Genomic DNA, 13,322 nt, shown 5'->3' on the forward strand with positions numbered 1-13,322 from the left:
CCCTTTATAAGATCTCACTCTCTAATTCACTCACATGCAGAGTATCGCATGAGTGTTGCAATTATTCTGAAGCACATGATCTTTCAAATTTGTGGTTTGAAAGGTTTTCTTTTTTTCAGTTTTGATGAGGATGTGAAGATTTTACACAAAAGTCCTGTGTTAGGAAATCACTGACAGAAATTTTCCAGTGTAGAATTTCAGTGTTCATCATACCCTTTATATAATGTGGTTTGTTCAAAAATATTGAATATATTGCTGTTACAGTCATGTGGAATGTGCACTTACATATACTTCAATACATTATCTTTCTCTTCAGCTCATATGAATATTGGTCTGTATTATGTAGCAATGCTATCCATATATTAAAAGTTGAAATGGGTTGTAAGTTGTGGTTAAAATCTCTTAATGGCTTGACATGGAAGAGCAGTATGGTGTTCCATAGGTTTAGGTGCCAAGGCACTAAAAGACCTGCCCTTCGTGAACACTCCAAACCTGGGGGGTCTTGGAGATTTTTGGGGGGGGTATTGGAGACCATGCAGGGGTTTAGCCAGAATGCCAATAAAGCAGGTGTTACAGTAACTGAGCTGAGTAAATGGATAGAGCCCACTTTCATTGCGTATAGAGTACATGGAGAATGGAGAATGTGAGCAATATTACAAAAGTGAAAGAAAGCAGTTCTGGTGAGTGAGGGATCAAAGGTTATGCCAAGCTTCCCACGCTACAGAGGAGATGCAGCGCAAGGCTGCTTTTATCAGTGTGAAGTTTCAGAAGGTTTGTCCATAATCTTCAGTCACGAATGCATGAAAAAGGGCAGGTGCCATCCCTGCATGTGGGTTAGCAGAGGATTCTGTACTAACATAGATCACGTTTAAAGTCATTTTATGCAAACATTGCTTTAGCATTTAAAACATTGTCGACATAAGCTATTTTTGTAACGTTGTAAACGAAACTTTCCATTTCCATTGCCTGTATCAACAGACATTTTTAAATGCAAAAGTAATTTTCATTCAAAAAAAAAAAAAGACATAGCCATTGCAATTGAGATTGTAGTGAGCAAATGTTCCTTAGAGATAAATAATGAAGAGTAGGGAGCTAAAGACTGAGCCTTGGTGAAAACCTTGTGTGTGGCACCATTTACAAATGGTATTACCTTCATTTCATGTAATCAGATCACAGTCGAGATGCATACCTGTTACAGCCAGAGGAGGATGCCCCCGCTTTGAGTCCTGGTTCCTCTCCAGGTTTCTTCCTCATACTATAGGGAGTTTTTCCTTGCCACTTGGCTCACTCACTTGGGGCTTGGACTTGGACATGTGTAAAGCTGCTTTGTGACAACATCTGATGTAAAATGCACTATATACATACATTTTGATTTAGATTTAGATTTTTTGATCAGCTGGCCATGTGGCTTTTTCATGTGTCTAAATGCATCTCTGCTGACCACGTGTTCAGATTTTGAAATGCTTTTTCTGACTGATCAAAAATGTGCAAATTACATTTATTATGTCAGTAAAAGTTTTCTTTGTACCAAGTCCTCAGCCCAAATTGTAATCAGACATGTACAATCAGACATGCTCCATCAAGGAGTCACTTTTATCTATTTTTCATCTTTGGCTCACAAGATGGCTTCATAACAGGTTTAATCTTTGAGTGGGAGTGCTCCACAAAAATGTCCTAAAACAATGTCCTGTTTCTGCTTAGGGGACGGCCCTAAACATCAGGACAGATTATTATTTACACAACAAATGCAATATACGACTCATATAACCCCGTTTACTCTTTTACTTAGCAGGGACTACTTGTGATCTAATCAGTCGAGTGGCATTAATACTAGATGTAAACAGGGTCACAGCAGTAGTGGTACACTTGTGCTTGCTGATGAGAGCACAAGTAAGTGTGGCCAGAGGTGGGCTGCTAATATCCAATAACTGATACCACAGTGTGCATTATCTAAAGCAGCACTGGGATCTACTCACAGAACAAGACTGAAGTCTCCAGAGGAGAAGATCGCAGAAGAGTACAGTAGACTCTGTGAAGTGTAAAGTAGACTGAGCCATAGAGAAAAGGTTCACAGAGATATTAATCAGCTAAGAAAGTTGGCAATTTTGAGGCTACAAACCTTTCTAGATGTTAGTCTGGAAAACAGATGAGAAATTGTTAGCCGATTTTCCAGTAAGACATAATCAAGCCTAGATTTCTTCAGAAAGGGGCTGACAGAGGCAATTTTAAGAATATAGTGAAAGCAAGTGCTGTGGTATTATAAAGGGCATCTGAGACGACAGAGACGCTTCTGTCTCCAGGGAATCTATGGAGGAAACCATCAATCAAAATAGAAAACCATGAACTGTAAACTGTTCCATGTTTATTTTATACCTGACATAGTTAAGAATAGCACTACATTGTTCAGCAGGAAAGCACAGCAGGGTTTAGCTGTTTAGCTGTGAAGTGTTTGGTGTTTGGTGTTTGGTGTTTGGTGTTTGGTGCTAATGACCAGGTCCCTTGATTATAGGAGAGAAGAACGGTAGGCAGTATTCAGCACAGCTCTGTGTCTGGAGGAGGAGGAAAATCATGTTGTCAAACATTGTGTGCAGACAGAGAGAGCTGACAGAGAACTCTATGCTTTCACACAGACACTAAAGTTCCGAGATCAATCCGGGCTGGATACATGGAGCTTAAAAATGCAGACAATAATCTATGGGAATGAGGAATGCTTTTGTATTTCTTGAACTACTGAGTAATTTTTTAAAAATGTAATTTATTCTAACCCATTAACAGAAAAACAAAGCAGCATTTACAACCAAGCCTGGAACAAGTAGATATCAAAGATATGACAATTTTCAAAGTTATTAGTTTTTTTTGGATGAGCCTTAACAATGCAATGCAAAAATAAATAAATAAAACCATTAGCAATTTCTGGAGGGATCCAGAAAAAGGAAGTGTGAAGAGGAAGAAGAAGGAAATTACACAGTTGCTTAAGGTAACAGTACAACAAACTAGTTAGTTTTGCAAACTTCCACTCTTGGGGTTTCTCTACATCCCTCTTCACAATATCCCACCATCCCAAATAACAACACTAAATAATAGTCCCATCTCTCACTTCCCCATTCTCACTCACTTCTCACTTTTCTCTGCGAGTCAGCAGAAACTGCGCCTTAATTTCTGCTAGCGAGCACAAATCGATCTATTCTGACAACTTTGCTTCTATGTGGGGGCAGGAGTTGTGAATTAAAAGAGCATCAGCTGCTGTCCTGGATTTCCCATTGCGACGAGGTTGCATGGTGCACACGCGGATTTTCTTCCAAAGGCAAACATGAAGTCCAGATGGGTGATTGCTGTTTTTCTCACCTTTTTATGTCAGGTAAGAGAAGCTCACCTGTCCTGTACATTTCACACCCTTACAGGAACTTTTACATCTTTTATAGAGCACAATCTCTGTGGCATAAAATGTAAAAAAAAGAAAAGAAAGAAAAAAAGGTTCATGCAACATGCACAAAAATGGGGTAACAGTACAGGAGCAATACAACAAAGTAACAAAGTGTCTGGGTCTGTCCTGCAGTTTTAACTGGATAGTTTATGGTGTGATGATTTCAGTCTCCATGGAGTGTGAGCGGGAAAGGGTGTGTGTGTCAGCTAAAGAACTCAGAACGTCCTTTCCCCATGGAGAAGTTGAATGGCATCCAGACTTTGGCGTCTACATGCAACCTGAGCATCACCCCAGCAAAGGTACACTGCTTATTTTTTACAAGCTACTTTGAATATTTATAAGATAAAAATGGAATGACTTTACAGTAAGACTACCCTTATAAATGCTTTATGAATGGTTCAAAATTCATTTATTAATGGTTATTGTTTAGCACTTAAATACTCTTAAAATGATTACTTAGCAGTGTTAAAGCTCGAATCTTAAGGTCACGTCCATCCACACTGTTAAACTTCAGATCTTGAAGTCACGTCCATCCACACTGTTAAAGCTCAGATCTTGAGGTCACGTCCATCCACACAGTTAAAGTTCAGACCTTGAGGTCACGTCCATACACACTGTTAAAGCTCAGATCTTGAAGTCATGTCCATCCACACTGTTAAAGTTCAGATCTTGAGGTCACGTCCATCCACACTGTTAAAGCTCAGATCTTGAAGTCATGTCCATCCACACAGTTAAAGCTCAGATCTTGAGGTCATGTCCATCCACACTGTTAAAGCTCTTGCAGGTTACGTATCTTACTTTGTCTTCTCCATCAATCTAATGTCAGCTTCATTAGATATTTGGTAACAAGTTACTACCACATATCCACTAACAGTATAATTTTTAATACATTCAGCAGGTCAATGGGTAACTGTTGCACTTTATATTTATGTTACTATTGATATTAATGTATGTTAAGTGTTTACAATAACAATGATAAACTATCTCTCCAGCCCTCTCTCAAGGTTCAAAGTAGCTTTATTGGCATGACTGTTATAGAAACAATATTACCAAAGCATTACAGCAAGAAAAATGTATTAGATAAAAAAGGAATAACACTTGCAAAAAGCAACAATAATTACAAAATAGGTGCCAACTGTATTGAATAAAAATACTCATTTTAAATAAATGTTTTTGCAAAATTTAGAAAAAGATATTTCTTTCTCTCTCTCTCTCTGCCTCCCTCAGATGTTTCAGGTGGATGTCCTACAGCTGGGTCTTCAGCGGCGGATTGAGCAGTTGAAGGTGGACATGGCTGTGCTGGAGAGAGAGGATGACGGTGAGCTCTACGGCACTGTGACGCTGCGCATCATCGAACTCGAGCTGGCCGAGATCCTCGAGCTCACCAACAAACTCAACAGGACGGCCTGCGCGCACCAGCAGCTCAGTGAGAGCACAGCCAACCAGGTACGCCGTAGCGGCTACACGTGCACCGCCTCTACATGCTTGTGGTTGGATTTTTCCCCTTGAAAGGCTTGGGGTGGGGGGGGGGTGGAGCAAGAGGACCCCATCTCCCAAGAAAAAAAACATTTTCTGACCGTTTTCCTTCCTATACAGTGTCAGTATTTAACTGCCCCCCCTGCCCCTCAAATGGAGCCCACCTCTCCGGAATTGCTTTTACACTTTCACCTGTGAGTTGTCCTGTAGAACAATTTTGCAAATTAAATGTGCAAAAGAGCTTTATCTATTTTAGTAGTATTGTTGTAATAATCATCATCATCATCATCATCATCATCATCATCATCATCATCGTTATTATGATGATAGGGTTATGTCTACCTCACTACACCTCCTGTAGCACTCCACCTACAGAAAAGCTATCACAGTGCTGAGCTTCACTGTGTAATAGTTGTATTATATATATATATATAGAGAGAGAGAGAGAGAGAGAGAGAGAGAGAGAGAGCGAGAGAGAAAGAGAGAGAGAGCGAGAGAGAGAGAGAGAGAGAGAGAGAGTCAGAACTGACCACACTTCCATGCTGTCCCTCACCTGTCCTCAAGCTGCGAGACATGCTGGACGGCATGCGGGAGCTGGAGGACTACGATCAGATGCAGGTGGTGACCCGCCAGCGGGACAACCAGCAAATGAGGCAAGAGCTGATCCAATGCGAGCAGCAGTTACGCGCCACTGCGCAGCCTCCGCTCACCCCCAAAACGGGTACGAGAGCCACTTCACCATTAAGATAATTAAATGCACTCCGCAGCTTTCCAACAAACGCAACTAGTTTGAAAATGCAATTTATGTTTAGCGCCTGTGTTTAATAATGTACCATCACAAATCAGCGGCAGTATGGAACCGTGGTTATAAGGTTTTTCTGTTTTAACTTTGTATATATTTCAATATTAAAGCATTCTTCTCTATTATGTAGGGCCCTGTCCCCTGGGGCAGCTGGTTGATGTGTCTGGGCCTAGAACCTACACTTTGACCCAGTACGGTACCTCCTACTCTTTCGGCGCCTGGGGTAAAGACCCCAACCCTGCACCTGGGAAGGAGAACACCCACTGGTTGGTGGTTCTCACCAGTAGCAACGCTTTCTCCAACTTTGTGCGCGAATACAGTACCCTGAGCACCATCGTGGTGGGTGTCGCACCCACGGACACCACCATCGCTTCATCCAACCCCACCACTAACACCATCCAGGGTATCAATGTCGTCATGTACGGCAACGCGCTCTACTACGGCTGCTACAACACACCGGCTGTCTGCCGCTTCAACATGACAGCACGCACCATTTCCAACGTGGCCCTGCCCCAGAACACAGGCTTCAACAATAAGTTCCCCTTCGGCCACCTGGAGGGAACCTACGTCTACAGTGACTTGGACTTCGCCACGGACGAGTCTGGCGTCTGGGTTGTCTACACGTCGCCGGAGAACTTCGGCAACGTGATCATCAGTGAGGTGCTGGAGGGAAGCCCTCCGGCTCTGGGACGAACGTGGAACACCTCTCTCCACAAGCGCATGGTCACGAACACCTTCATCGCATGCGGGGTGCTCTACGCCACGCGTTTTGTCAACAAAGAGACAGAGCAGATCTTCTACTCGTTCGACACACAGAGCGGCGTGGAGCGCTACAACCTGAAGATCTTCTTTAAGAAGATGCTGACAAACATCCAGTCGCTCAATTATAACCCGCGCGACCGAATGCTGTACGCGTTCAGCGACGCCTACATCCTCTCGTATGGCACGGTTTTTCAGTGAAACCTCACGAGCTGACAATGAGTGAGTAAAGCTAAAGCTGGAGTAGGTCGTTTATTTTAGAAGCACTTTTTGAGTCCTTGACACGGCTCTGTGCAAACAGCGAGTGAGCTAGTAGCCCAAGAATGGTGGAGAAACTACAATACAAAATTCATGTTTGTCAGTGTGTCACTGATGGTCACAGAAATCTCCAGGTAGTTAGATAGCTAGGCACCAGTCGTGCAGTGCGCGCGACCCCTCCAGCTGTAGTCATGCAGCATGTGTTCGTGTTTGGGGGGTGTGCCTTTGGAAGTTTTCAGATTGGATTTTTTCAAAATCCAATTTATACTCGCTGGTTTCTACAAAGCGACCTACTCCAGTTCTGCTTTTAATCGCTTTTTTTTGCAGACAAGCTGCGATATATGTTCTTTTTAATGTCACGTCACTGAAACAACGGTTTTTCCCACAATCCTCTGAGCCTTTCCACCCCACCACTGGTTCTAGTCTGGCCCTAGTTTGTCCACTCCACACATCATAACAGGAACTCTGACCTCACGTCATTACTTCACACTGTCTAGTGTGTGTGGCAGGTTTCCTGTAGGAGTGTGTATCTATCACTGCACTGTGGAAATAAACCCCACTAACAGGTATTTTGTGATGGCTGCTTTATCCGATTATGCACACACCTTAAAAAGAGTCAAGAAAACCAGATGCCTTATTTATCTAAGTTTTTTATTGTAGTTACATGTTCAGTACACATACTGTGATGGCTTCTATATATAGATTTACATTTTACATGAACACCAATTTAAAATCATGACAAAACAGGAAATCCTATCTCTGCAGACGCTTTCAAGCTGTAAGGGAAGGACCCCTAGAAAGTCTACCAAAACGCAAGAACTTATTGCTTAATACAAAATAATAATAATAATAATAATAATAATAATAATAATAATAATAATAATAATAAAAGAAGTAGTAGTAGGAGTAGTACTATCAATAAGTTTCATTAAATCCTCACAGGAATTAATACCATGGTGGTAAATTTAGAGCTATATCCATATTTTAAAAACAGGAAGTTAAGATGGGTGTTTGGAAAGGGAGTGTGAACCGGTAGTGCATACTTTCACATCACAAGGCTAGTGGTGGCAGAGAGCTTCTGTGTTGTGTTTTTTTGGTTTTTTTGGGGGGCGGGGGGTATTATTATCTTGAAAAACGGCAGGATGGATGGCAGGAGAGAGGAGGTGATGCTAAAGTTGAGAAAGACGAGACAGAGGGAGCACAGAGTTGTGGTGGTGGAGACAGGGCCACACAGAAACTCTACAGGGGACAGACAGAGCCACATTAACACTAAAGCAGGACAGAACTGCGTTAACACTACCACATGGGACTGGAACAGAGCCACATTAACACTCTAAAGCAGGGGACAGACAGAACTAAGTTAATACTCTACTGCAGGGGACTGGGACAGAGCCACACTGATCCTCTACAGCAGGGCTATATTCACACTCCGAGCACCCCACTGACCCAACACACTGGAGTGGGGAACAGCAGGACAGACGCAGGAGCCACTCAGATCCACTGAAGGGTATGGCCACCTGAGCCCGCATCTGTTGCCAGATCCAGCATCAGCTCTTTTTGGTTAATTTATCAGAACATCAGTGACAAACCCCGATCCCGGGTCAGCTGTGTGGCACACTCAGGGCTCAGGTTTGATACGGAGAACAGGACGGTCACCGGCATGCTTTTGATCATATACAGGCAGATGTGACACGGTAGACACACACAGAAATATTAACACACAACTCCAGGCTTGTGAGCTCATATCCTACTGCATACAAGAAAATGCAGGGCTAGTCCCAGATCAGTCTCACAGAGGGAGGATGCGAGGACGTTCACTCATCTCACCAGCCATCTTCATCCTTCCTTGGTTGTGGGGTTGTTGTTTTTTGGCCACTTACGTTTCTTGCTTCTAACAGGACACAGAAAAGCACCTTCCATGGAGCCTAACTTTCTCCCTCTCTCTCTCTTGCTCTCTCTCTCTCCTTATACCTCATGCTTGTTTCTGTTTGAACAGCGTTCACAAACAGTACCATCCCATGCCCAGTATTGCATCACATAAGTTGGCTCCACTGTTAAGGGTGTGTGTGTGGGGGGGGGGGGAGCTGGGTGAAGGTCAGGGTGGAATAGCCCTTTGGGACGACCGCATGTGTCTGAGAGACCAGGCCACACGTTTTTAGAGGATGGGAGTTTCGGGGGCGGAGTTTGCCATACATTCCGAGCTTGGAGCTGCATGCTCCAGTAATCCCTGCCCCATACAGACACACCCACACAGGAAACACCGCTGCAGTATTAATTACATCACTCATCTCCTCCAAAAAGAGGAAACTGTGAGAAATTGACATTCAGCAAGAAGGAAGAGAGGTCATTTCGCAATGAGACAGGGGTGGGAGGGGGCGTGATGGTCACTCACACCTCTCTCATCCTAAATGTAAACTGACAGCAGCTCTAGCCAATCAGTTCACAGCTCAAGTGCTTAGGACCACCTATCAATGCAGCTCGCTGACTCATTGGCCTGTCTCATTGGTTAAGGCAGAGGGGAGGAGCCTGTGGAGGGTCTTGTGATGTGGTATTTTTGTGTAGCATGCTGGTGGTTAAAGTGGTCAGAAAACTCCATCCTCCACCAATAAGAACATTGGAAAATGTCAAGTAATCAAGTGTATGACCAATGCATAGGTGTGTGTGTGTGTGTGATTTTCTCACCTTTTTATGTCAGCACTATACTGTGTATATCTGTGATTCTTTCCTAAAACTCCATCTCCTTACAAATCCCAGTCCTCATATTGTTTGTTTGTTTGTTTGTGTGTGTGTATGTGTGTGTGTGTAAGATGTGTTCATGTGAGTGTGTGATGTTTGTTTGTGTGCACGTGCGTGCATGTGTGTGTGTGTGTGTGTGTGTGTGTGTGTGTAATGTGTGTGTGTGTGTGTGTGTGTGTGTGTGTGTGTGTGTGTGTGTGTGTGTGTGTGTGTGTGTGTGTGTGTGTGTGAGTGCAGCTTTGGTTATTCATCTTGTGGGGCTGGGTGCTGAAAGGAAAGCAAGCTTGAACTGATTCCAGTGACTCACCATACAACATGATCTAATGACCTCATGACCTATGACCTCCCAACCCATACACAGGTTCAGCCTCAGTTCAAGGTTCCGGTTTGGTTTGGTTTGGGTCGGAGTTTGATTGTCTAGAAGGAGACCACAATGAACTGATCCCAGGCAGAACCACTTCCATGAAAGGGGGTGTACATACTAGAAGATCGAGTAGGCACTGGTAAAGTGCACTCCACTGGTATAGTGCATTCCATAAGTAGACTGCAGCTAGTATAGTAAAGTAAAGTTTAGTGTTGCATGCTATAACTAATATAATAAAGCTGGATTTTTGTAGTCAGTGCACCAGTAGTACACAATGCACTGCATATACTACAGTTAAATGATCCTGTACTGCCTGCCATTAGAGAATTGGACTTTCCAGGGTCAATCCTGCCTAGCAGGACCACTTCATTAACATGCAAATGAGCTGAGGCGATTGGCTGAGAGCCGATGTCTCTCTCTCTCTCTCGTTACAGTGATACAAACCATTTAAATTATGGTGAGGTAGGGGAGCTCTAATTACAGGACACTCCTGCCAAACATCTCTCTGAGTCTTCATTACTCTAACTACTGTTTTTATTCTCTCATCCTCCCGCTCTGTTTTGCTTCCCCTCTCCCGTTTTCATCCGCTGTCTGCCACCCGGTATGCCACTAGCCACTCCACAGAGACCGACATATGACAGGGGAGCAACAGCAGGGGCTGATGGGACAGGCAGAGACGACAGATGGGAGGGGACATACTAATGCAAAAAACACTGTCACTCCGAGCAGAAAACAAACAACGGAAAACTTCAGAAAGAGCAGAAATGCAGTTGAGAGAAACAGGAGGTGAGCAGTGAGGAGTCTAACAGTGCAGGACAGCTGCAGGACAGCTGCAGGACAGTGTGAGCGCAGCAGGTAGCCGAGCACACTAAGAAAAGCCGAGGAATAAAACTCTGCTTGCTTTCAACTCCTGCATGTGTGTGTGTGTGTGTGTGTGTGAGTGATTCTGCATGCACGCACGCGTGCGTGTGTGTGTGTCTGTGTGTGTGTGTTTCTGAGCGTGCACGTTTGTGTGTGTGCATCTGTGTGTTTCTGCACGCACGTGCATGTGTGTGAGTGAGTGTTTCTGCGTGGACACGTGTGTGTGTGTGTGTGTGTGTGTGTGTGTGTGTGTGCGTGTGTGCGCACACGGGTCGGAGCTCAGCACGACACCTCCATGGTCTGGCCGAGCTGGCCCACTCCTTCGCTGCTCTCGGAGTCCGTGCAGACTTGGCTCCGTGCACCATCCCCAGAGCCGCCGCTGGCGAGAGAGGCCGTCCGAGACCGCGCCAACCGGGTCATACTAGCCGACGGCACTGAGAGGGAGAGAGAGTGTGATGAAGAGAGGAAGAGAGAAAGACAGGAAAAGAGAAGAAAGAAAAAGGACAGAGAGAGAGAGAGAGAGAGAGAGGAAGAAAGAGGAAAGCAGAGAGTGAGGCAAGGGAGCGAGGAAGGAGAACACAGAGGACGTCTGGATGCTGCGGAATGCAGAGTCGGGTCGGCATGGCATGCTCATTTTTCATGACAGCAGCAAATCGACCCGAAACCGGTCCCGTTTCTGGGGTCTGACTCTGGCGTTCTGGGTTTTGGGGCATCAGCACCAGCCTCATGCTAGCCTGTAAAGCTCCCAGGAGTCTCAGCACCCAGGAGTCTCAGCTCCTCCTCGCCGGGAGTAATAAGAGCAGCGTGCACGGGAGAATGTGAATCCAAGCTCAGCAGCTGCCGGTCTCATTCCCCGCAAACGACCACGCTTCCTCAGATCCCAGTTATTTCACATCGCACAGTGGTGCAAAGGAAAACCGCAATCACTGGACCTGCAGAGCTGCACTGGTCTAACGGGGGCACTGGCCTTCGTTTCGTCTTCCTCTTTGGAAGTAAGAGCATGTCCGAATACCACCCGAGCAGCTCGGCCTGCGGACACCAAGAGCCTTTCTCCGTTTGGCCAAAGCTGCCATCATTTGCCATGCAAGAGAGGATGATGGGACATTCAATGGTTGGAGGCCACAAAAGAACAGCACGTTTTTCCTTGACTGGGAAAACGGTCAGTGAAAAAAAAACCACACTCTAAACCAATGGAAAATGGAAAAACACTATGAACCAACGGAACATTTCAAAACGGGGCCAAAGATAAGAAGGATGCGAGACCCGAGAGAGTAAAGAGGGAGGAGCGTTCAGTCAGCTTCAGATGGATGAGGCGGAGGAGGGCAGAGACAAAGAGGAAACAGAAAATACCTGGTCCACCACTCATCCTTCGATCCGTTATATACGCAACTGAGAGAGGACAGGAAACACGCGCACGCAGACGCACGCGCAGACGCAGGCAGACACACACATACACACAAAGGGAAGGTTACAACAAACGGCACACACACACGGGTGTCTACAAACTGACAAGAACACACGTGTGTGCACCAGCATACACACATGCACAAAACACAAACGCAGAACTAATATGGCTGGCCTGAGTTTGGACACACAGAAGGAGGAGTCTTGCTGAGGACATTTAACACAGTTAGGAACAGCCTTCTGAACCAACTGGAATGATTTAGTAACAGCATTCTAATTAGTGTCATTGCAAGACTGATGAGTACTTACAACGCTCATTAACTGATGCACTGATAAACATTAATATTCATTAAAACTAATATTAATTAAGACTAATATTAATTGCTAATACTTACTGTAACCCATACCCTGCAGGAAGTACTTGAAAGCCTCTGTGAATTTTCCAGGCTATTGGGGGGGGGGGGGAAATCACAAAATTGAATAATAACTACTTCTACCCACCTTCTGTTTCTTTGAATTGTCAATCTAAGACATATTTTCAAGAATAAAATGCTACTTACAATTGAACAATAGATATAACCTATAATACCATAGCTATTGTTGTATTAAAGTCATTTAAGTCCAGAGTGGAGCAGCTGATTATAGCATAATGGGTTAAATTAATCCACTGTAAGACCAATCAAAATGTGGAGAGCCTGATCCTAGATCAGTGAAATGCGGTAGTGTTCTGACCTGGGTGATCTGTGGTAGGCCACCTGAGTCAGCCATCTGGAAAAAGGAAAAAAAAAAAAAAACATTCAGTGTTTTAAACTTCAGGAGTCATAGCCAGTCAGGAACCATTACCAGTCAGGTGGCATAACCTATCAGGAGTCATAGCCAGTCAGGAATCATTACCAGTCAGGTGGCATAGCCTATCAGGAGTCATAGTCATTTTGTAGTCATAGTCATTCAGGAGTCATAGCCTATCAGGAGTCATAGTCATTTTGTAATCATAGTCATTCAGGAGTCATGGTCTATCAAGAGTCATAGTCATTTTATAGTCATAGTCATTCAGGAGTCATAGCCTATCAGGAGTCATAGTCATTTTGTAATCATAGTCATTCAGGAGTCATAGCCTATCAGGAGTCATAGTCATTTTGTAATCATAGTCATTCAGGAGTCATAGCCTATCAGGAGTCATAGTCATTTTGTAATCATAGTCATTCAGGAGTCATAGCCTATCAGGAGTCATAGTCATT

The 13,322-nt window shown here is 44.3% G+C and overlaps 2 protein-coding genes across 4 annotated transcripts in view; one reads left to right on the forward strand and one right to left on the reverse strand.

Annotated features, from left to right (window-relative positions):
• Positions 1 to 2,618: 2,618 nt before the first annotated feature.
• Positions 2,619 to 9,341, forward strand: LOC113589532 (olfactomedin-4-like). Its single transcript, XM_027029236.2, has 5 exons — positions 2,619 to 3,358; positions 3,592 to 3,723; positions 4,652 to 4,870; positions 5,465 to 5,621; positions 5,833 to 9,341. Exons 1-5 carry the CDS (start codon positions 3,311 to 3,313, stop codon positions 6,660 to 6,662), a joined length of 1,386 nt encoding a protein of 461 aa, XP_026885037.2. The 5' UTR covers positions 2,619 to 3,310; the 3' UTR covers positions 6,663 to 9,341.
• Positions 9,342 to 10,920: 1,579 nt separating this feature from the next.
• ndrg4 (NDRG family member 4) overlaps positions 10,921 to 13,322 on the reverse strand; it is a 29,082-nt gene continuing 26,680 nt past the window's right edge. For all 3 annotated transcript variants that reach the window (XM_035532105.1, XM_027029238.2, XM_027029240.2), the window contains 3 exons: positions 12,817 to 12,852; positions 12,480 to 12,531; positions 10,921 to 11,114 (listed from right to left, as the gene is read on the reverse strand). In XM_035532105.1, the coding sequence (XP_035387998.1) occupies positions 10,960 to 11,114; positions 12,480 to 12,531; positions 12,817 to 12,852 (243 nt within the window). In that variant the 3' untranslated portion in view covers positions 10,921 to 10,959. The remainder of the gene's footprint in view (positions 11,115 to 12,479; positions 12,532 to 12,816; positions 12,853 to 13,322) is intronic.

This window comes from Electrophorus electricus, chromosome 12 (genome assembly GCF_013358815.1).
Source record: "Electrophorus electricus isolate fEleEle1 chromosome 12, fEleEle1.pri, whole genome shotgun sequence".
NCBI lineage: Eukaryota > Metazoa > Chordata > Actinopteri > Gymnotiformes > Gymnotidae > Electrophorus > Electrophorus electricus.